We start from the raw sequence: 25,764 nt of genomic DNA, 5'->3' as shown, positions 1-25,764 counted from the left end.
TTCTGAACCGTCGTAGCGTCTGCAGGGTAAGACAGCACTTTCCAACACTCCAAGATAAATACAAATAAGGTATACACAATAAGTGTATGTGGTAATTATTTCATGGCGTTGTCGGTTTTTGTTTGGTGAGCTCAGAAGTACAGCCAATGAATTGGCTTAGAAACGAAACCATGCCTGAGTCCTTGCAGGTATCGGGAGAATGGAGTCTTCGGAATTTTTATTTGTCGTCAAGGTACAATTCGTATCAGGTTGTCGAATTGAGGCTTCGTGTAAGACTGATGTTGGATTTTTGTCCACACTCGTTCCGTAGGAGTGAGGTGTTTCACAAAATTAGCTTTTTCACCAGGTTGACACGAAACGAAACTTCACCCTGGTAAGGGGGGCAAGGGGGGTCAGTACAGTTGCTCGTGCGTTGGGCGAACGTAACGCGATTCGCGAGAAACTTTTCGCGATAATAATCGTTGAAACCGTTGGAAAATTCAAATGCTTGTATTTGACAACCAGATATCTTATGGCCAAGACTTTCCAAAAGTTCGGTGGTTTTTTCGAATGAGATGAATGAGGTCGCGGCTTATTGGCACTGCTACAATGTTTTTCAGATCAAATGCTATTCGGATAAAAACGTTGTGTTTAATGCAAGACTTTTTATTTAAAATCTTGTATGGAGTTATGGACAGTATATCGCCTTGTCCTTTCACCATGGCCGAGGCAAATGTACCGATACGAGATTTAGCGAAGAGAATGACGCGCCGAACCTTACCGCTCGTTCATCTCTGTCAGATACGATGCGGTGAGGCAGTATTTGTTTACCGACTTAGAAAATTGGTCGAGTGACAGACATCACTGATCCTGCAAGGACCGAGTGTCGTTTGTTCCTTCCACAGAAAAACGATCCTCACGGTTGTCAAGCTCGGTGAGTGCTTGCGGGAGCAGAGATAGAAGCTAATACGAATTCCAATGTTCCACAATGAACTGACTATATGAGTATGTGAAGGAAACGAAAACGAAGGGAACATGCCACTTTCAGGGATACATCCTCAAAAGAAGTTGACTGTGCTACAAAGACACGCGGATCCTATTAGAGTTTTTTGATCTCATTGCAAGTTGAGGTCTAAATATGTCTAGAACTTGATTTACGAGGAAGCTTATACTTGAATGATTATTGTAACTTATTGTCAGCTATACGGGAATAAATACGAGTACCTAAATTATCTGGGAATGAAATTCGTTATCACAAATCCACCGCAGACCATACCGGTTATCCGCAATGGTTCTGTCGTATTTATATCACCGTTGAAAACGTTAAAGAGAGCTGAAAGTGTACGTCGGGATCGCTTCTAAGCTTGACCTTTGTCAGACTCACGTGGATACTTAACCTCCGTTACGTTTTACGAACAAGCGAACTTTGAAGAATTTTTCCGTGCCATGATCTTTACAGTCTGCTCTATATCAAAATTACGATTAGTCGCCTGGATCCCTAACCAATTGTCACAAGCATACCGCTTCATTGCTCCGAATATAAGTGGCCATGCGTTTTAAATTACTATTTTGAACCTGCCATAGTTATGATTATAGCCATTTAGCGGATCTTACATGGTTGTAGCGCCTGCGGGTGTCGGTAACGGTGCATAGACAACAGCTGTCTGGGATGTTGCGATATCGATTTGCTAATCTTGAAATCAATCAAATTTTATTCTCTGTTGGCGTTTTTTAATATTACAATGTCATAAAGAACTCCTTGTTACTGTATGCAAGGTTTGAGATGTCGCTACAACTCATGTCCTACATCGTGCAGAGGATAGGAATGAATCTATCGCCTATGATTAAATCTCACGTACGTATAGGCATCTGATGTTATCAGGGTTTATCGCAAGAGAATTCATTTTACATTTCATTGAACCTCAAAACAGACGACCAATCACATTTTACGCTCATCAAAGAAAACGAGTTACACTAACAACAAGTTGACAAAAGCTCGTGAATTACATGGTGAACCCCAAGAACCATTTTTCGCTGGTGATTTCTCGAAAAAAGTCAACGCCGACTGACTTGGGCAGTTTCAACCTCTAATATTATATTGACGGAGAACCCTGCCCGTTTATCTTCGATTGGTACGGGTATACTTGATTTTAAACACATTCTGCGCCAATGCTACGGGCAATGGTAGTTGCAGAAGTAGTCGTGGACAGACATGGTACCAGCGCCATAGGGGGAGAGGCCGGGGACGAGGCACACGATGTGACGTGGCATTAATAAAACCTCGGAAGAAACAGGAGAGAAGACTGGAGAGGTGAAGAGTCGACAGGTGACCCGAGGCGACCCGGTCCATGCGAGACATGACGTTCTGACAAAACTAAAATTAGTTCACCGGCCACGGTGTAGTGAACAAATCAAACGATTACTTGCCCGATGGTTCAGGGTCCGAAGGAGCCGATGCAGCCTCCGTGACTCTTACAAAGATACAAATGGCAACGTACAACGAATTCGTTAACGAAACAGAGAACACTTCTCGGTATAATATTGGTTAGGCTGGGATAAGCCAGCAGCATCATTTATAGCTCTTAGATAGTGACAACAAAGCACAACTTTTCATGCGTAGAATCGAGTTCACGTGCTCATTCAAGTCGTATGGCTGTTCTCAAACTACGAGGTGCGTTTGATAAAAAATTGTCTCTGAGTTATAGGTCGGTTATACTTTTTTTTTTAGAAATTTATATGTCCCAAAACTTGTGTGGAATAGTTCATTTTTCTAACGAATATGATTCTAGAGATCAAATTCAATCCATGTTTTGTAAGGCCGGATAAACTTGCTTTTCTCTGCTTCGTAATTTGATGAGTGAATAATGAAGATTCACAATACCATAAAAAGTGGGAAACTACGACGCAATAACATTGTACAAGTGATAAAATTGTGCTGTTACACTCGGAGAAAAATTGTAGTGCCTTCAACAAAATGATTTTATCACCAGTGTTTTTATTTCAAGCATGAATACGTTTGGATGAGTGAAAAAAATTTTGTTGATTCTGTGAGACCACAGAGTAATTTTATAAGCTGGGCCTTGAATAATGGGAAGAGAGTGACCTTGGGACTATGACGTAAAAAAAAGTTTGGGGTCTCCTCAGTAGTGACATGGGTCGGTGCGATCAGTTGCCGGCAAGCCACTGAGTAGCGAGTCTAAAGTGAGGCCGGGGTCTCCCAGACCCCAGTGTGACAACGATGTAATTTTGTTGAGCATAAGTACTTCTCCTATTTCAATTTATTTTATGTTTATAATATTATATATTTGTTCCCCATCGCTAGATTCAAGCTAAAGATCTACCGAGTAAATGTTTATGCATAATAACTCATACAAATATTACTAACGTACTTTACAGTCAAAACATGCAAGCTCGGAGTAAGGCACGCAGCTGCGAGGAGGTAGAAGCGCTGTTTTTCTCTCGGCCACAAACGAGAAAGTTTTGATACTCGAAGCTTGTACTAGTTATACCGTAAATGGATTGTAATTATGTCGATTGAAAAATAAACTAATAAATATTAAGACTATTTTGTCTCAGAGATTGAAGTAAGATCGCACTTCATTCTGTCTAATCAATCATTGCTGATTATTTTACCAACTCACAAGACGCACATTTCTCATCCTAAATGCCCAGCAGACGCCTGTTACGTAAACCGATATTGGAGACGCCGTATCGTGGTCTCAAATTGAAAGGAATAAGAACTCTTCTCGCTACGCGTATGGTAAATAACCGTGTCGTACGAATATCACCGAACCCTAACCTCGATTTGTCAGGTGGCACACCTGCCACGGTTGGACTGTAACGTGGAGCGGCTATTATCTCGAATCTCTGGAAAGAGGTCCTCTTACAGCAGCCACTCCACAGCAAGATATCGTTCGAGGTAATCGCTTTTGTTTCGCTGGCGTATTATTATACCTGGCAAAGCTATTGTCCCTGCATGCTCGGCTTCGTATACGTTTATCTCGGGTGGAGTCAGGCTGGCATGAACTTATATTAGATTAGAACCACGGCACAGCGAAGGGGCGGACCAATGTGATGAACTAAACGCGTCGGGTCCTGGGATTAGTTCCCTGGCCGGTTGTCATCTCCGCGGGAAGCCACTGTACCTACTCTCCTGCAGGTTCGAGTTACCTCCTCGCACGTTCATTGGCGTATTTGCCACTCGGCTGTTATACCTTCGTGTTACTTCAATCGTTACCTTATTGTTAAACACAGCGATTGTCCAACACCATTTTCCGAACACGTAGCATCGCAATTGCCTGCGCAAGGCAAGCAGGGTAAAGATTGGCTCTCACGTATTGCGCAACGTTGAAACGTGCTTGGCTTTGGATTCTCATCTGGATTGCAGATGCGGAAAATGATATTTAATTTGGAGCGTATGGTCCCAATGACTGCGCTGATGTGAAATTATGGTACAACGTAACCTCCGTCGATAGTTCTCGCCGGGACGCTCGTGTTTTTAAAAGTATAGTGCAACAAACCCAGTGTGTAGTCGAATTGGAAGTGTTAAGATCTATTGAATGGCGTTTGCCTTCTGACGGTGTAACTTCACGTCTTCCAAGTGCATGCCTCTCGTTATATCCTCAGAATAAATTATATCATGTGTGTTATGTTTTGTCCTGGAGACCACTTGAGAGTGACGAAAGTTTGATTACCGTAGCGGAGAGAGAGAAAAGGAGAGATCTGATACTGTCGTAACCACTTTTATAGCCATAATGCACGTGCCTATATTCACAAGATCATTATATACAGGATGTACCGACCTAACGGTTGTCGTCCGGTCCAGGACATTCTATTCAGACATATCTTCACTTGCTACCTAGTAGCCGTTTATTTAGAACTTAATTAAACACCGATTAGTGATCGTGCTAGTCACGATCTTACGATCACGCACGCGATAACCCAAATTTGAACGTCACGCGGGATGTCGTAAAAGTCACTAATGTATCATTTCGTTAATAGATAGATCTTCACTTTCTGTTCTTTTTGATATTCACGAATGATGATAATAACGTCGTTTTTCTAATTATTCCACGTCATACACTCTCTCATATTCTGTCAATACAACGATAAGGATACGAAGGAAAAAAAGTATTTCTTTGTTCTTGGTTTCAAAATTCTCGATGATGCAAAGAAATATTCGGTCAAGTCTAATAACAATCGTTTCTGTCAATGTACGTGATTGTACAGGTTATGTGGTATTCGATTGCTCTTGGCTGACAATTCTTCGAACCATGTCAAAAAATTCTGCGATTCTATGCAAGGAACTGTGCTCCACACGGGGAAAAAATTATTAACGTAACGTTTTTCCAGTTTCCGAAAACTTTTCAAAAAAATATAGTATTCTTTTCCGCTTATTTCAATGCGTTTCCTTCAGTTCATCCATTCAATGTTGATGACTTGGAATGGAAAATTTTAAAATTCGAATCTTATTAAAGAGTTGATATTTCATGCACTCGCCTATAAATGAGACATTTATTTCAACTCTCAGGAACAGCTTCCAAAAATATCCATTGTTCTGCAGCTATATTTTGCTATGCTTGCTAAATATATTTACAATTACTTATGAGAAGTAACTGCCGTAGAAGCTTGGCAGATTTTTCATCAACACTTTTCGACTAACCAAACTAACCAAAAAACAAGTTTGACTTGTTTGGTTATTCGGAATAGCTCACCAAATGTGCACAACAAATTCCAGCCAAAATATGAAATATTGTAGAAATTATACACTTTGCAAGAATGAAATTTCCCAAAAATATACATATCGGAAGTGATTCCACTACAATGTTATTTGGATAAATGTAAGCAATATTACTGTTTAAAGTAAATAATTTTAACAATTTTACTCTGCCACCTTCCCCCTCCCCCTACTCCTAAGAATAATCTAAAATTGAAATTTCGATCTTGTGCACTTCCGTCATTTATTTCAAATCCAGCGTACCTAATTTGAACTCACTGGTGACGAGAGGAATTAACGACAACAGAGTCAGGGCGGCTAGGTGGTCTAGTGGAGTAAGTCTTCGGTCAAGCATCTCTAGATACCAGGTTCGATTTCTGGCTCCGTCGTTAATTTTTCGAAATCACGAGTTTTTCAAATTTATATCTCCAACTAAGGTTTAAAATTTGCTACTTCACCAATGGGTGTCATCGCCGACCGTCGATCGAAGATTGCCGACTGCAATCAACTCGATGTCTGCCCGCCGAATCCCTGCCCGATCGAGGAGAGAGAAGAAGAAGAGAAAGCGACGAAAAGGCGCAGGAAGAGACTGCGTGCACGCACCAGGGGCAAGTATGCAAATCCACACCGGGCACCGTGTACAGGCGATAAAAGCTTCAGGGTGTGACACAAAGTCGACGCGGTATTCTTATGAGAGGATCGAGGCAACGGGATTGCGGGTAATCTGGCGTGATAGCAATTGTGTGTATTTGCTACCTACCCAGCTACCTGCGGTGTTATTAAGGACGCAACGATCCCATGAGATCAAAGGAACCAAGGCGAAGCTTTTAATTAACGGCTGTCACCGCACCGCGATGCGACGCATCGGTCCCCGACGATAATGTCCGACGATCTCGTTCGTCGATCGGTGCGAATGCCCTCAAGTGCCGACGAGTGGCGGGCCCGATGAATCAGCCCTTACCTTCGGGTCCTTGGCTCGACGAGAAATCACAGCACTGTGTTTGGTTGGTTGGCTGGTAATGCCCGTCACCCGCAGCGATCCGATTCCTTCTTATAATTGCGATTATTCGGATGTCGCGCCGGCACGGCGGCAGTCAGCGCTCTTCGAATCGCCATCAACTCGCCGGCGAAGAGCTGCCAGTCACTCGTGGTGTTGGCCGTGCCGGATGCGCTTTGCCGCACTTTACGACCCCGTTAAGTTTGTCATTCTGTCCACTTTCCTTCCTTCTCGAAACGTCTCATCGCTGCTGACTCGCGCCTGGGCTAATTGGACGCGATAAATTCACGACGCCACACCATAAACTGCATCGTTACTACCGCGATATTCTCCTCCAGCATCCCCGAGCTTGAAGAAACTCTTTCCGACCCTCCGCCAAAAGTACGAACCCTACGTCCTTCGTTGTCACCTTGTCATCAAGGTTGCTTCTCTTCGCATCACTCTCTTTCACAACTGCCGATCTTCGCGGCGTTATGTCTGAGACGATGAATCTAATCGCTTTGATTTTCAACGATCGTCGAGTTGATACTGTGGTTTGAGGAAGAATTCTACTCACAAAAGAGATTCAAGGAAATGAAAAGACTCGAGAGAGATTTCATTTTGTTTGAGCTACTATGAAATTATGAAAATCGATATATTGATTCGTTGTGTTACTGCTATTACTATTTTCAAAGTATGTATTTGGGTACATTCCTGTTTCCGATAGATACACAAATGTATCTTACGCATTTGGGGCGAGATCGCATATAAATTGAAAGGGACATTATTACTATACAATGAAAAAAGTAATCGACGATCCTGTAGGAATATAATCTGGGGTTTATGGTTGCCTTACCGGGGACTTATCCGATTCCAGGAGTTTTTAATTATTTTTCTTATTTTCTGGTAGTTTTTAATCCCCCCGATGAAATTGTGTTATCCATCACATTTTTTCGGTTAAATGAGAAATTGATATTACATTATTCGACGTTCGTCGAGTCATAGCAATAATCGCCAGAAAATATGGTAGATAATTACGTTCAAAAGGAGTAGCAACACATACAAGATTGTCCGCTTGCAGATACGAAACAGATTTTCATCGTGTAGGTACCCAGAATGGTATTTTTTACTTACGGTGAAAATGAGAATAGTTCAAGACTTTGTAGCAGCAACGTCTAGAAATTATTCTGCAAAGCTGTGGCAGAATTGATCTTTCGACGACACGAAAACTCCACACGAATACTTTGCCATAATTCAAATTGACATCTGATAGATCCTGAACTCTTGATGGATCGAGATTGGAAGGAGTACTGAACTAAGGTTCCGATGAGACAGCTTACCAATAAAATTTCTTTCCAGGAATACGGCGCTTTCAAAAATATTCTCCATCGATCTGTACGTAATCCTTTAACGCGAACGAAACGTTGCATTACGAGACAAACTTCTGCAGCATTCGAAAAGTTATCACCAGGAATTTGAGGAGACAGTCGATGCCCAACAACATCGTGAACGGACCTTACGGACGACCGGGAGAACCGCAGATAGGATCTCGGTGGAAGAACAACGGTAGGATCGAACAGGGAGCTAGCCTCTGACCTTTGTTCCCGTCAAAGACCCGCGCGAAGACCCGGCCTTCTTCAGCACGCAAGTCCGTACCTTGCCGCGTGGTTAATGCCGATCATTGCCTGCCTGATCGGCGGCAGGCTGCCCGTACGATACGACGAGCCTAGAGAATCGCCGCTAATGGAATCAATTAGGCTTGGATTAATATTGACAGATTTATTGACTCGGCTTTTGTAGGCGTCATAGTGCAGCACCGATTTCACGCTGCGAAATTAAAATCGACGCCGCTTACCAGTTCCTAAACTTGTCAGACTTCGGATTCGTCGAACCATTCGGGTACCAGAGGCAGAGTAGTTCCGAGTGTGTACAGTAGGTGCGTTACAGGCTCTGTTGTACGATTGATGAAAACCACGCTTGGTAATGGTACCCGTTCGAGACAGAGCGATTTCGTAAGAAAATTTCGACAACCACGCGAGGAGTCGATCGGTAAAGTCAGCGAGAGACGGCTGAAATGGATTATACGAGAAGTTTCTCCCACCGCACTACGGCTACCGATCAAGCAACACGTTCACATCTGTCGGAAGGTCGACTTCGAGATCGGTTACGCATTCGCCCTGCAGAAAGGAGGCTCGCGGTAAACGCGATAACTGAAAATATGCAAAGCCCCTCCCTCCTTGTTGGGAGTACTGACACCACTCTATAATCAATTTCACACGTTGATTAATACGAAGTAAATGAATAGTTGGGAATCGTAGCTCTGCTCTCCGCGAGGCCATATACGGTGTGAAAGATGATTTATCCGGTTGGGGTCGCGAGGTCCTTCGCTCGCGTAATTATCATACGACGGCCGATTAAAATCGCAGCCCCTCCGCGGCTAACATCAATTTCAGCTAATTACATGCATTTTCATTTCAAGTCCGGAGACCGTATTGCCGTTCGTAGCGATACTCGCGAGCCGTCTATCGGCATCGGTGTTCTATCTATGGTACGCGGTGTTACAGTATAACCTACGCGTCAAGAAAAATTGTCCGAACGTGCCGAGGGACGAGGGCAATCATCCTCGCCTTCTTCGTCCACGTCGTGGATAGGAGAACCGTAAGACTTACCCAGAAGAAGCAAGGATCGTAACTTCCGACTATTAAGTTGTCAGAGATTCTTTACATTCCGGATCGCTGACCAAATTTATAACATTGACCCGGTCATTTTAAGAGCAAGCTTATACCCCGATTGTCGTGCCTCTTTCAACCATGGGATTAAACTAGTCTTATAACCCATTGCCGACGATATTGCGAGGCAAAAAGCAATTATCATATGCGTCTCCATGTGGGAAACTTCACTAACTTCAAATGCCTGTTAGACGTGCAATTCGTTACTTTGATCTCTCTTCAATCTGTTCGTTTCTTACGTGACGTACACTGAACTCTCAAAGATCCACAGTTTTTGGAACTCAGTGGATCACGTCGGACGAATGAATTTTATAGTCAGATAATTATTCACGCAACATATTTATGCAACGTCTCAGATTGGAAAATAAACGTTGAATCATATCATCTGTAGATTCGTTTGTAAATTTGTACTTGAACTGATAAGAATGTACTAAATATAATCGATCCCGACCAGGCAAGGTACTACGTGTTCCACGTATCCGTATTATTAACTAAAATCTCACGTCAATCGAAATAGTTTCGGAATTTCCTTGTAGAGTTGAATTGAATCTTTTTATTCATACAAGAGAGAATTCTATACCATTTCAATTGAATTCTTGTAGGCAGTAATTACTATTTGGTATCATAATCCGAACTTATTTAGAAATTGTGTCACCATATCAAATTGTTCAATCTTGGAAATCGTTCCCTAACCGGAATTGTACAACTAATTATTAAAAAGAAAACGAACAAAATTTCCGTGAGAGAGAAAGAGAGCGAGAGTAAACTTACCTTACAATTTACCAAGGATTTAAACGTATTGCCGAATGTTTAAATCCGGTACACTGATGCTAATTTCAGTCACCTTTTTAACGATAATTGCTGGATATAATACATGTACTGCATATTGTTCTACAGTTTTCCGCTATCAGATGCAGTCAGACAGATAGAAGATAAAAATTTCTTATTTACTCGAACCGTAAGCTACAAAAAAGTGATACTTGCAGCTACAGATTTTTTAGGTCGATGACAGAACACCGACAGTCGCCTGCTGGCTCCATATAAGCGAAATCTAGCACAAAAAGACGCACGGAATGCATTACGCGCCATTGATATGACGCTCGGAAGTTTGGTATCATATTTATCTTCATGCCTAGATATTCCAATATTAGCAAATACAATCCTCAAAATAAGGAATAACAATTATATTATATAACAGTAACTGAGAACAATGTTTGGGTTGGGATCAGGAAATCCCGTTAATCTAGATGCTAAAACCATTTATGGACCGATTATACGCCATGAATAGGCCTCGAGATGAAGTCGGCAATTTTGTTGCAATAAAGAAGTTTTAAGTGCCATTTTTTTTCTCATTTCATACTTTACTAGGTTGAAAATAATCAGATTGTTTTTACTTTTTTATCTCATTTTACTTTTTCTATTTGACATAAACCTGGAACGAATTCGACAGGTTGTAAAAGGCTACGGTATGACGTCACTCATGCTAGAGTTCGTACATTACGTGGGATATTTCACGTGTAATCAACCTGAGCAAAACTCTCACCATCTCAGAACCGGTTCAAATTTTGTGAAATGTTTTTAATGGTTGCCGAGAGTATGTGTGATATTTCGTGGATTTTTATTTGAAGACATTTAGACATTAGCAGCCAATAAAGTATTCGGTTTTCGATAAATCTGAAAAGCTGAAATATCCTTGATTTATTATCAACTTTCAAGAGTCGCCGCATTGTTTTCGATATCATGACTTTGGAATACATTCATGTAATAAGAACTTTTTTATTGCCAACTTCTCTTTTGTCTGATTTCTAGTTTTCGAATTATGTTAAATTGAGCCTCAAATGTTTTTTACTATGGAATATATGGAATTTACGAAAAATCGCGCGTCCTCTTATCAATAAATAAAAACATTTCACCAAGCTAGAACTGGTTTTGAAGGGCTGACGATTTTGGTCACTGCGATTACACACGGAATGCTCCATTTACTCTTGGGATCACCATTTGCAATCAAGATAATAAAATTCGACCTAATTATTTCACATTGCTCTGTTTTATACACGTGTGAAAAGTAGAAATTTCTTGTAAATATCTGATTGTAAAATGCCTCATAGGAGTGCTACGAAATCTCTGCCCATTTTGACCGGAGCGCCTTATTTACTCGATTATTGACAAGTTAGTATTTTGTAATTGAACACAGGTTCAAAACTTTTCTCGAGCTTACGATTAAGGGAGCTTTCCAGTGTGAAATTTTCAAAAAATCGATTTTTTTTTTTTTGCTTTATCGAATAGTATACACTCTTCCGAATATTCCCTGAAATTTTCATGCCGAAATTCAGATTATTTCGGTTACTGTACAGCATTTCTTGGTAGAAGGCAACGGAGCGCTACAGCTGCCGCGTCGGCCGTCTGCCCGTGCGACTGTTATTTCTATTGTCTCGTTCCTACCTGCACGTACATGAACTTGGCTCGCCAATTGTCGAAAATGTGAATTCGGACTATTGCATAATTTGCCGTTAATTAGTCGTAAATTAGTCGCGCAATTTATTTTTTTGTCGCACTCAATTTTGAAAAAAAAAAAACGGATGGCGTGCTAACTTTTCAAAAACTTAGCGCGCCATCCACCAAAATAACGCACAGCGAGCATCATTCGTAATTCTGACTTGGTTGATAATTTGCCAGAAATAAGCCGCAAATTAGTCGTCGAACTTTTGTTTTTGTCGCACTCAATTTTCAAAAACAAAAGCGGATGGCGTTCTGATTTTTCAAGAATTTAGCCCGCCAACTACCAAAATAACGCACAGCGAGCACCATGAGTGATTCTGATTAGGTTGATAATTTGCCGCAAATAAGCCGCAAATTAGTCGTCGAATTTTTGTTTTTGTCGCACTCAATTTTCAAATACAAAACCGGATGTCTTTAGAATTTAGCACGCCATCCGCTTTTTTTTTTTTAATTGGGTGCGACAAAATAATAAGGCGTGACTAATTTCCGGCTAATTGACGGCAAATTATGCAATAGTCCGATTTCATATTTTCGATAATTAGCGAGCCAAGTTCATGTACGTCCTACCTGCTCGTCGTTCAGTTCGATTTCGACATTCAAAATGGATAGATGTACGAAAGAGGAATGTGCGTGGCAGGATAGAAAAGGCTCGAGAAGCGGACATCCGCGAAATAGACGAAAAAGATCCGGTGGTTTCAAGGGAACAAATCGACACGATATCGAAACGAATCTAACGTTTGCGAGCACTTCGGCAGCAAAAATCTTGAAAAAGAGTCCAGAGTTTGAAGTCCGAATCGATCAAACGTTTAGCTACGTGATTTTGGAGTTCTTTTTGGTTTTCGGCGCTCTTCAGGAACTGTTGAAGTGCAAAAAGTGTAATAGCGACGTGAAGTTTTTTAAAAAATCGATTCGCGGATTGGGCTTTAAAATTTGTGTTCAGTGTTCGTGTCCAGATCCGGCCGAGATAGATTCTTGTCCTTTGATAAAAAATGCTTATGAAATCAATCGTCGTTTCTGCTTTGTCATGCGATTGGTCGGCATCGGCATAAATGGCATTAGAAATTTTATCGCCTTGATGGATTTAACTGCAAACTTCAATAATAACACCTATTATGGAATCGTAAAAATCCTGCAGATTGCAGCGAAATCAATATACGAGGCCGTCGTGAAAAAAGCAGGTACCGAAGAGAAGGAAAAAACTTTGGAAGCAGAAAATCGGGGCGATATTCTGACGGTGTCCGGTGATGGATCGTGGTCGAAACGCGGTTTCACGTCGCGCATGGGTATCGTGTCCGTGATTGGAAAATATACCAACAAAGTTTTGGATGTTGCTGTCAAATCAAGCTTCTGCAAGGCTTGTGTATTCTGGAAAGGACAAGAGGGAACAACCGAGTACGAGGCGTGGTCTGAGACGCATGAATCCGAATGCAACGTCAATCACGAAGGCAGCGCGGGAAAAATGGAAGTCGACGGTATAATCGAAGTATTCAAGAGATCAGAAGAATTGCACAACGCGAAATACGGTTTCTATATAGGAGACGGCGATACAAAAACATTCAAGATGTTATTAGAAGCCAAGCCGTACGGTGACGATTTGACGGTAAAAAAAAAGGAATGCGTTTTGCACGTGAAAAAGCGAGTATATAAAAGGGGAAACGAAGCAAGAAAAAGGTTAGTTCAACTAAAAAAGGCCAAAAATCAAATCGAAGACAAGGCAATGGAGAGTGAACCGAAAAAAAAAGGATCTCGTTCGAGTTCTCCGAAAACTAAAAAAAATCAAACAAAAAACACTGCTGTTGAACCGAAAAGAGCGCAATTGACGTTAAAATTATTGACAAATCTCTCGGAATATTATGGCTTGGCAGTTCGTCGAAATTCCAATTCCGTGGGAAAATATGAGGAAAGCCATATGGGCTACATTTCATCACAAAAGCTCAACTGATGAAAATCCTCAGCATGAGTATTGCCCTCCGGGAGAAGATTCGTGGTGCGAATGGCGCAAGGCCGAGGCCACAGGAGAGGAGTACACCCATCCACCAGCACTCGACGAAGACGTACAACAAGTTTTAAAACCGATTTACGATGATCTAACAACGGAGGATCTCTTAGAACGATGTACGGGCGCGAACACTCAAAATAATAACGAGAGCTTCAATCACTGTGTGTGGCAACTAGCCCCAAAGCACGTATTCTGCGGCAAGCAGATAGTAGAAATCGCTACGCAGTGTGCTGTGTGCACCTTCAATGAAGGTTACGACCCAATTTTAAAAATTTTGGAGACGATGGGATGCACGATAGGGCCGAGCGCCGCAGATTTCGCCGCTAAATACAAGAATGCGCGCATCACCCAAGCAAACCGCCGGGCGTCCCTGGATAGCAAAGAGGCGAGGACAGCTCGTCGGATTGAACAATCCATTGAGCACGATCTTTTCGAAGAAGCAGAAGGGATATTGTATGGACCTGGCATCGCTGATTGACCGTAAGTAAACGATTTACCTAAAATTTCCTCACTTGAAACTTTGAACGCGTTTTTCTCGAAACAGCATTTTTCAAAACGGTGGCCAACTTGGAAGGCAGAGTTTTAAAGCTATCGAGTTGAATTTTTTACACAATATTCTTAACGTCATTGTTTATCGTGCTATGGAAGCTTTTTTTTTTTTTTTGACATCTTCCTATTTTTTTGTAAAAAAAACTGCCAAAAAAAAATGCTAAAATCGATACTTTTTGTTCAAACCGGCGCCATTTTTGCAAAAAAAAAAAAAAAGAAAAAAGCTTCCATAGCACGAAAGCCAATTATATACCGATCAATAATCTTTTTGTGTTTTTTGTCTCAGATCAAAATTGTGACCCCCAATGTGGCCACCACATCCAAGTGCATTTTCTGCAACAATTGTTTCATCATTTTTATAGATACTAATTAATAAATAAATCGATCTTTAAAAAATTGTTTTGTATTCTTCAATACCCAATTAATATACAAAAAAAAAACCAGACCGATTAGATTATTTTTTCTTTAAAAAAAAAAATCGCGAAAAACAGCGATTTTTCGGGCTGTCACACTGGAAAGCCCCCTTAAGCTACCTATTCAGGAGTAACTCTTGGTACCGCATAACCGAACGCTTTTGCTCATCGTGACTATTTTGGAATATAATAATACCCAAATTCGTCAACAGGATAATAATCGAAGGTATTTGCTCACCCAATTCTCTGCCGCCTGATATCCGCTGCTCGAGACACGACCTCCGTCTTGGTACAGAATCCGCGTTCGTGGCCACGAGACTTTCTCCGCAATTGCCGTTTCATCCTGACCCAAGGGACGGATGGTGACAGCTTTGTGGAGCAGGAAGACTTGGATTTGGCGAAGCTAGCAGTTGACCCGTCCATCCCACGACCTGATTGTTCCGTCACTGTGTTGTCAAGCTTGACGTTACTCTCACATTGTTTCAAGAAAACAGTTTCCTTTGACTGTGAACGGGCTGCAGCAGCTATCAGCAAAGTCTGAAGCGAACAGTTGCTGTTCTGCGGAACGCGTTCAGACATTTCGGGAAAAATTTTCTGGTCCACATTTATATTGCAGGTCTGTGGAAACGCGTTTTCAGGTTGCATGGTCCCTGTCGGTTTCACATGTCGAATATCGTCCCCGATTTTACCTTCCAACGGGGTGGCGGCCAAGATGTACTTTGAAAAGGCATCGATGGACTTTGAAGGTTCGTTGACGAGAACGTGCAGCGTGTCTTCGGAGACAGAACAGGCGACCAGATTCTGGGAACCTTTGTCATCTGTCCCGACATCGTTTTCCCGAGGCTTCGACAAGACAGGTGTAGAGAAAAGTTCGTTGTCAGAGTCAGATGGAGGTAGCATGGAGAGTTTCAACTCTGGTACAAGGACTGGATGCCGTCCGCCGGTCTTCGATTCTGTCAATTCAAGCTTGTCACTAATCAACTGGTTCAGATTTGCTTCCGAATTTTGTCCACGAACAACATTGTCTGAATTTTCTTGAGAATCTAAACTAGTCGAAGAGCCTTGCGCGATGCTAAGGTACGAGGTATCGCCCGATGTCTGTGGAGTGTTCGTCTGAACATGAGAAGCGATCGCGTGCATATCGGCAGCGGCATTTTCCAACTGCGCTACTCGATTCTCGAGAAGCAGGATCTGCTGGTCCCGAGCCTTCAAAAGAAGAAGTGCCTTCTGGGCCCTGCGCTCTTCTTCTCTGGCACCTCTGAAAACAGAAGCAGGTCGAAGATTCACACTGAGGATTAAGCAATATCATGTGTAATGAGACATCGATTAAAGACTAGCTGAAGTCCTGCGCACTATTTCACTATCTACGAAACTCAAGTTCGAACTGAAGATTATATCCTGTTTAACTTGCCCTGAGTATCAAAAAATCTCAACTCATTTGAACATTTTAAAGCCTGAGTGAAACTCATCATTGAATACCTAACGCATAAGCCACAGAAAACCTTGAATTCTATGTAATATTTTTCTATTTCCGAATCAACTTTCAAGTCTCGTATCTTATCCAGATGTCTGTTTGAGATCTGAAGCAAAAAAGGAAAATACCAATGAATACGTGTTTCAAGTAAATTACTTTAAAGAAAATGTAAGAATTTCGATGAAAAATTCGACAAAAAACCGTGGCAATGAATGAAAACCACCTTTTTCGTTTACACGTGAACTAAGGTATCTGAAAAATTTCACGTCTCACTTAAATTCATTTACGTATATAAAAATGTATATACTCAGATAATTACTTGAGCGCAAATTTTACCAGATATAAAAGCAATACGTGTAAAGTATTTCTTGCAATACAACAAGGTGGTGTTTACATTTGCTATCGCAATCAGAGCAAGCCATTCCGGATAAAGGTTGTCAACAGAACATCCGTTAAATCCAAACAAGCTTTGCTATAGGTATTACTGATCGATGTAACGCTTGTTACTGCGCATTTTCTACCCAAGAAAATAATACGTAAAATCAATCTTACTGCTTAGCGGAAATTAGCGTTCAATTTTGAAATCCTTTATCATGGAGGCTCCAAAAGAACCTGATAAGTAGCCTACGGGTTCGGGTCCTCTCCCAAAATTGTGGAAATTAGCGTTGTTTTTAATTTTCATACCTTTTCATTTTATTTTTTATGCCTAATCTCTTAACTCTTTGTACAGTATGCTCGGCACCCAAAAATTGGAATGGATTTAACTTACATCGACATCGTCGAAAATTTATATGCAGTCACGAATTTTATTTAGAAACAAAATTTGTGGTTACTTTAAAAATTGTTTCCAGTCGTTGAAGAAGGTCTTCTTTCGGGCTGAAACTGTTCGATAACAAGTCGTTGTGTTTTTGAGATGTTTGATATCCATTGTAAAATCAACACTCATCAATAGTATTAACAGAGAATTTATATCAAGGCTAAGAACCAGAAGGGCGTGACCCACGTTTTTTTTAATTTCGAGGATCTCAGAAACATCAGCGCGTCTCAAATAATCTAAGAGCAAGTATTTGATTGACATCCGAGACCTTTTTGCTGTTTTTCCACTCTGGTACATTATGCGATGAAACTATCTCCATCTCATCTTCAAAGTTACAGAAGCTACAGAATTCTAGAGTTATTCGAACTTTCGAGTGCGGAAGCAGTTGATTTATCGGGCTCATTACGCTCGGGGTGGAGACGAAAGTAGGGGTTAAGGCGGAGGGCTGCTACCCCAGCGGCATGTTTTACAAGACGGCATTAATTGCTCAAATTAAATATGCACCTCTCTGGTACGCGGTAATTTATTTCGGCTTCCTTGAGCTCCTCGCGCGATGAGCCTGGCCGGTGGACTTCGTCGCAACCCACACCCACCACCATCATCCTTACGTTCATTGTCATCGCGCAGTGAAATATTTGGAAAATGGATTCGACCTGTCGAATAACAGGCAAATGCGTAGACGTATTCCCGTGTGACGTATTAGCCCGAAAGACGGACAATCACTAACCTTTCAATCAATGTAAAATCTGAAAAAGTATCCAGTCTTGTTTCTTCTTCAAAATTCCATCAACGGTCCAATATTCACCCGAGACAGAAGACTTGTTAGCAAACTTTAACAAATTTCTGTAATAGCCTATTAGATGTTTGGCTTAGGTTAGTCACGAGTATAATCCCCCAGATTTATGGCAATTAGTTAGCTGTGAAAGGCCCGTCGTTGTGAAAAAAAATTTCGCAGATTACTGTCTTAATCTGCGGGCGAGGGCGTCGTTGAGGGCGACTGCTCCGTGACGCCTTCTGACGCCTAGCGACGTCCTGCGAGGAATTCATTAAATAGGTTCCCGCATTTGTTCACGACACCCTCAAGATTCTAATTAAATAAAATAATAAATGTACAAGGTGGCAATTAAATGGTGCGACCCCTCTCCACAAATTGGGACCGGAGTGGTGTCCTACCGAACCAAGACCGAGAAGTTTCACGACCCCCTTATTCAGATTTTCTTATGCTCAGCTACACCAATTTGTCCTCGTTAGAAATCACTTGCACCCAGGCTTATGATTGTTCCGTTGCAGAAAGTATTATCAATATGATTTTTAGCCCCATCAATTATTTATTGTTAGAAGATATTATTGAATATAGCAAGTAAATTAGAAACGTAGTATAATAATACTTTCAAGTTTTAAATTAGTGATCTCTCCTTTTGTTCAAGAAAATTTCCACACTGACCATATTTAGTTTGACATTGAAGGAATTTTTATGTTAGAACTCGTACTGCTTTTATTATACGTATTTGTCTGTTTGGATAGAAGATAAATTTTATTTCTGGTGTTGGCATGGCAACGATTGAGACTGGAATTACATTGTATTGAAGGGTGAATATAATACTTATTATGATAATAGCAAGATAAGCTTTAGTGTAAGTAATAACACGCATCGAGAGCACCGGGCTCTTAACTCCAAGGAGAGAACTGGGCTCTAAAACCAAATGAAAGTGGACAGAAATAATGCAACTAAATGAAAATAACGTAAATTATCTGGGTTGAACTCACAGTCGAAAGGGAATGACAAGCTTGTAATTGAAAACAAGGGTAACCAAAAGATAGCCGGGATTGAATAGAATGGTAAACGCGGATATCAAATCTAGTGTAGCTCCAGATCGTACAACCGCACTCGCCGACCACCGAATACAGAATCATATCTGAGCTGTGTTTCGTTGTTCAAAAGCCGGATTACCGATTGTTGTCGTGCGATAGATGTTGGTGGTCGTTAGAGAGTTGTTATGGCCGGGTGGTCAGCTCGTCTCTGATACATGGATTCGGAAGCAAAGGCCTTGACGTGGACTGAGTTTACTTCCAAATCCAAACAGTATTTTATAATAATACACAGAAATTATATGATACGGAAAATATTTCTAAAAAGTGTTGTCGCAAATTTTTATTAACCTACTGCTTTTCCCAGTTGCAGACGTTTTATCATTCATTGTCTCATTGCCAAATTCCTCTCGGTCAAAAATCAAAAATAGCCGACATTGGCATTGAGAACGATGCTCCTGTTTGTCAAGTTCAAACACATAATGTCGAAAAATTCATTCCGTAGCTGACTAACTCCAATGAAACCACTTTAACGATTGCTATAAACTTTTTATAGTCCAGTATGTGTGCACATGGCTAGTGCTTGCAGCCGCTTTGTTCCTCCGCGTGTCCCAGCCATCGGTCATAAAATTGTCACGTCATCATTCTCTGTCACGACGCGAACAGGGATATAAAAAAAAAAAAGAAAAGTGGAACGAAATTTCACGTGTGACGAACGCGCCGTCCCAGAACTACTAATTACACGATACCCTCAAATCTTCAATCATACACCCTACGGAATTCTGACAGGACACATTTCCTTTAAGACAATCGTCTCGGACGCACACACGGAAATGGGAACATGGTCGAGTTGAGTAATTCGTTACCGAGGAGGGCAGTTTCGGCATGACTGTAGAGGAGAAATTGAACCCAGGCGTACATCTTCATAATACGGCTTATTAAAATTACAAATGGGCTGCCTGAAGGGTCCGAACGTCAACCGCAGCCCCGTCTAGGGACAAGCCGCAACGTACTTGGGACAGTGGGAATGGGATGGATTTCCTTGGTGACTCGACTTCTGTTACGCGCTTTATGCCAACATTTTGACCGTTGACCGCCGGAGATTACTCTGGGAGACCTTTGGCTGACCGCGAGATAGCTGCGAGGCCCTTCCGTAGCTTCCTTACCTGCTCGCCGAACACTGAACTGAATTAATGTTATTGTTTTGCTAGCTCTCTAGCCATTTCGTCCCTGTAAAAGCCTCGGGAACCTAGGCTTCTCAGAATACGTAAGCTAAGTAATTTAGTCTCAGGTGACGGATTACAAACTCAAACGCATCCGAAGTCCAACTATTGCATCTTTATACTGTACACGAGACGGCTTTGCTACACGACGTAGTTATGCAAACGGCGTCCAGCGGTCCGGAAAATATCCGTCAATTTTTCTTGTGTCCTGTAAATATTCTATTTTCACTGCCTTTGAATAACCTAAAAATGTTCTGGAAATATTCTCGAATTTGTTACGGATTTTTAACCGAACACCATGATACAGTCCGTTAACGCTTGTGATCAGACCTTTTCGGAAACACATTGGCACAAAGCATCGAACCTCTCGTGATGCGAATAATGATAGTGAAATGAAGAACTGAGTTCTGTCATTAGGTCACGGCGTAACATTGAAAAGTAACAAATCAGTCAGCTATGGTAATAATTTATTGTTGTACTAAGTAAACTTCGACATCCAGGATTATTTCATCCTTCTGACGTAACCTAACTTTTAAAAAATACAAGTCATATCACACCGACTATTAATAATCTTCATACGTACTGCAATGGGGCATAAGAACCTGCGTTACTGAATAAGAATGGGACAATGACAACCCAAATTAACAATACGACGAGCCATCAAACGTTTCAATTATCGCAAAAGGATTATGTATGCAATATGGAGCACCGACGTAACTACACTGTACCAGAGATCTTAGGAACAGAAAATATGAAGAAGGTAGTACGAATAGCGCGCAAAATTCTGCGTCTCTTGAGTGAATTTCGTACAGGTTGTAACGATTCCCGTATTCCCTCCTTCGCTAAACAGCCATAACCCTGAATGAACCAATATGTTTTCCTTCTCTTTGTCTCGCGATGAAAAGTTACTCTAACGCAAGCTTTAACCATTAAAATTGAATTATAAAGAGTACCTTCACCTTAAAAGAGACACATCAGTGAATCTTTATAATTTTTTGTTTTACTCAAAATTTAAACTCATATTAAAGCATAAAATAAGAAGATTTCACCCAGTTTTAATCGATTATGTTCCATATGTGTCCAAATACGATTTCAAGTAACGTCAAAGAGTGGTGCTTTTCGTAAAGCCCCTTGCAGTACAATTTTTGTCGTAAAAAACTTTGCAAAATAGTGACCGTAATCGTATCATACCTAGTGTGAGAGACTGTGAAATCGAAAAACTCCCGCAGGAAATCACCGGGTTGACGATAAGGACTTGAGCAATAATTCGCGAAAATTATAAGACGAGTCACTTCGTTCAGGCACCGAATCGGTGAGCTAAGTTCCCTTGTACCGCACAAGCCTAACGGCTCATGTGGATTTACCCTATTAGGTATAGCAGGTGTTGGTGATAATTATTATTATTATCGTAGGAGCGTAGAGGACGAATTATGTCATTAATTGCAATTGGCAAAAAAAATGTTAAATCGAAATTGATGATTGAAATAAAATGTTGCAAGAATATTTTTTGTCATTAATTTTCAGACCTGCCTTACTTAACTCTAGTTTCCTCCTTTTCTTTACATAGAGTTGACATTCAAATTTCAACCATCTAATGTTTCGTTGAAATAATTTCTTCTCGTAATAAAATTTGTCTGCGCTGCACGTAAGTTTGTATGAGTTCAGCACTGTTTGGAGGAGTTGAAGATCTAATGACATTAACCGGCAATGCGAAATAATCTTATAACTGTAATCAAACAAACGTTACTTTTATCGCTGATTTGAAAAATGTCAAATAAAAGATAGAAATGAGAAAGAAAAACGAAAAAAAACTTTGAGTACCCGGTTCTTTAAACAAACATCTACAGAAAATGATCTCGTAGGTGGAGGGATATTCAATGAGAACTTGATGCAAAAATATTTTTGTGCATATAAAGATTAATTGTAAGTGATATTTGAAGACGATTCGTATTAACACCACTGGAAAAGTGACATTCTGATGATTAAGTCGTATTACTTATTTTTTGATTTTCGAGCGATTAGAACTCGCATTATATTGAAATAAACATTGTGAAAAAAATGTTTTCCGCAATATTTGAAATTCCAATACCTCTCAAATTCTTCAATGTCAAGGTTTACAATTGCGAATTAGTTCTTCAATCGATAGCTAGGAACCGAATTCGATACTGACACCGAATTTTGTAACTATGCGTCCAAAAATGGTCTGCCAGGAACAGAATACCTCGATAACCTCACCAATTACACGATCCTTCCCCACGCTTCATTTATATCACGAATATAAATAAAGCATAGTGGAAAGGATTATTATCCACAATATATATATACACATATATTATGTCTATATATGTAGGTATATATAATATATATGTATGCATATATGTATGTATGTAAGTGCAGATCGAATTGGCTCATTACTAGAGAAGTGTCAGTCAGTTTAATATCACGGCAGACCTACGTACTGTTGGCTAAAGTGAATAATAAGAATAGGAATACTCAGGCCTTGGTACCGAGTCAAGAGAGCAGATAAAATCGCTTGCCACCAATATTAATAACAATAATTGCGTCTCAGATGATGAATGATCCGGCGTGTCGTCCGAGCAAGGAGCGCCGTGCTCTCCACCATTAAATTCTATTCTATTCCATTCGCGACAACGATCTTCGTCTCCTAGTAATTAGAGTCGACTAATGACGCTCTATAAGGACAAGCCGCCTTGCTCAACAGGGGACCGTATCTTCCATCGGACGTCTACGCTGGTTTATTAATAAGATTTGATTGCCTCGACTGATTCCAACGACCTTTAATGCGCTTTTCACTCTGGCTGATCTACTTCGCAGCTCCTTTGGTAATGTCACGTTCAACCTGTGCTCACTTATAAGTTTACGAGCCGGTACGGACAGCGCTGATTGCATCCTTGTCCCCGCGGTGCTAACAGCCAGGTAATGCAGCTAGGCGCGTAAATAACCAACGAACACTCGTCCTCCGAGCTTATTAAACACGCGAAGGGAAGGGTGAGGAAGGAGGTGAGAAGGTGAGTACAATACACCCACCATTTCTGGTAGCGAGGAGGCAAAGGGTTAGGAGAACGTTGCTAGGATCAGAGCGGCGCGCGGAGTGAGCTCGGTGCCGTCAACGTCAGAAGTCGAAGCCGCCGTCAAAGGAAATGGTGAAGAGTCATCCATCGAGTATCCATCAGCAGTGGTTCCCACCGGCCGGGCGTTGAAAAATAAACAGTCGAATTACAACTGCGGAGAAGGCGCCTGGTCGCGACAAGGGCCATAATTACACTAAACGATCTCCAACCACATTCAAGTAGCTAACGATTGTAAATGTGGCAATGGAACCCTGAGCCTAATGCTACGAAAGTGCAGCCCTCCAGCAAATCCTTCATGGTCGAGCCGCTCCAGTTTAGTCACGAAATTGTCGTTCTAGATGGCTCCGTGGACCATGTAAGGTTCTCATTGTTCAACGTGTCAACCACTTCCCTCCGCGGTGATTGTTTTTCTTCTCACCATGGTTATGTCGGTGTAAATACGAATATCATCACCGTTAGGTATAGTTCCATACGAAACACAACTAACTACGAATCGTTCAACTGCTCTAAGCAGCTCCGGTTTGGAAGTCCGATGCCTCGATGATCGTACGCGCTCACGTGGCGTTAGATAAACTTCCCGATGTGTGCCCGTGTTGGTGTGCGTGATGCGTGTGTGACGGATCCCCTAAGCAGGAATTAAGGTGCAAGTCACGCCGATGGGGCGATCCAGGCTTCTGAGGTTAGGGACGGGTTCCAGACGTTGGAGATGCACCGTTGACTCCAGGGACTTGGAGGGCGGGGAGCCATCTTTGCTCTTTTGCGCCCAGGCCTCCACGAATCGAACCTCATTGACAGGTTCACAGCTTCTGAAGATTCCCTACTGATTCTTCGCTCAACAAGCTCTTCGGAGGGGTTCCTTGAAATCATGTTACGTACGTGGTCTTAAGACTCACACCCACCCACTACAGGTTACGAAACGATGAAACTTTTCCGTCTGTATAATTTCAATCCAGAAAAGTAATTTTCACGTCCTTACTCGTATCCATAGATATTTAACGGTCGAATATCCACATCCGCACTGGAACTAAGAGTGCTGAGATCATTTTTTCTTGATTGAACTGCGGATTCCATACTATGATTCAATATTTATTTTCGAAACTGTAATAATTAGCTGTTTTTATTAAAACGATCTAATTGTTCGTTATTAGCTCATGCGTAGCTCGTTGTGTTCATTTGAAGAATTATTCTCACAATGAGGCAAAAATCTGATTGAACGAAACAAAACGACATTCGAAACTTCAACGACAAGCTACTAATTACATGAGGTAGGATTTTTTACGGAAAAATACCGTTTCTGACGTGTAAAAATTTTTTCAAATTTTCTTATAAAACATAAAAGTGTCTTTTCCGAGCGTGACGAATATTTTTCACGACGTTCTGTCAGAGCATTTTCTGAGGGGGGACGTATTCCTTCGAACAAAAGGAAAGCGAGGACGAAGCAGCCGCTGTTAACACCTTCTGGACAAATCACTCGATTTTCGCGGACGATTTTCTCGGCACACGTCCGAGAAATGGGGCAATCTAATGTATCACCCGGGGAGTGGACAAGACACGATAGGAGGAAGGTGGTTTACTGCTCACCGGTAATGACGAAACAGATGGCCTCCCACGAGGTCCTAGTCTTGGTTCTTACGTCACGTCCGTGTATCCCACAGGAAGAGCGAGGCGAAAGACGTTGATGAAGTGTGCCCATTATCGGCGGAGGACAAAACCCACTTCGCGGGTCAAGCTGGCTTTATTACCGGAAAACACACCACCTTAAATCGACCCTCAAGATGTACCACTTCGCTCGACCTTCCTCTCCAACCTTTTACTTGCTTTAAGTAGGTAGGTCCCAATGCTGTTCCAAGTTTAGCTTCCCTTCTGCAATTTACTTTTCGTACTGGGTATGAACTTTGCCAATTACACACTCACAGATCAATTCGGCTTCTGTGACGTGGGAAAAAAACGATGTAAGTAGTCTTACGATTCAACAACCTCGAAAAACTGTCTCTGCAAAGAGCGATCAAATCGCGGAGCTAATCACATTTTACGCTTGTGCATCACAATAGAATTTAATGTATAACATTACAGTTATTCGGACCTAGTCGAACAGAAGTGAATAACTGATCAGAGTATTATGACTTCTATTAAACGTCAAGTTCAGTTTCGTATTTGAACCGATGTAACCAATACTGCAACACTTTTTTAGGCACTGCAAATCAGGATGTAGGTTCACTTAATTCAATTCAAACATCTTCATGAAGTCAGTTTTACCTTCTCTCCAATGTGGACAACTGACATGGGTAAAGGTCAAATGATATACGCGATAACGTTCATCGGGACGAGTGGAGAGTATATAGCGAATATGAGAGACAGTCGCTGTAACTTATCAATGCATCGTTAGTCCAACGCATAGCACCGGATCAGTTCAACCGTAACGAACTATTCAAGTTGCGGTAATAAACAGCAATTTCTTCGTTACTCACAGACTCCAAGTAGGCGTCCAT

The 25,764-nt window shown here is 41.4% G+C and overlaps 1 protein-coding gene across 1 annotated transcript in view; it reads right to left on the bottom strand.

The window, feature by feature from the left end:
- The window catches only part of LOC124216468 (putative leucine-rich repeat-containing protein DDB_G0290503), a 145,396-nt gene that overhangs the window by 109,609 nt on the left and 10,023 nt on the right, over window positions 1–25,764 (bottom strand). The window contains exon 3 of the mRNA XM_069135272.1: window positions 15,099–16,118. Within this exon, the coding sequence (XP_068991373.1) occupies window positions 15,099–16,118 (1,020 nt within the window). The remainder of the gene's footprint in view (window positions 1–15,098; window positions 16,119–25,764) is intronic.

Source organism: Neodiprion pinetum, chromosome 4 (assembly GCF_021155775.2).
Source record: "Neodiprion pinetum isolate iyNeoPine1 chromosome 4, iyNeoPine1.2, whole genome shotgun sequence".
NCBI classification, from domain to species: Eukaryota; Metazoa; Arthropoda; class Insecta; order Hymenoptera; family Diprionidae; genus Neodiprion; species Neodiprion pinetum.
The sequence above is the reverse complement of the archived record's forward strand: the minus strand, read 5'-3'. Positions and strand labels throughout refer to the sequence as shown.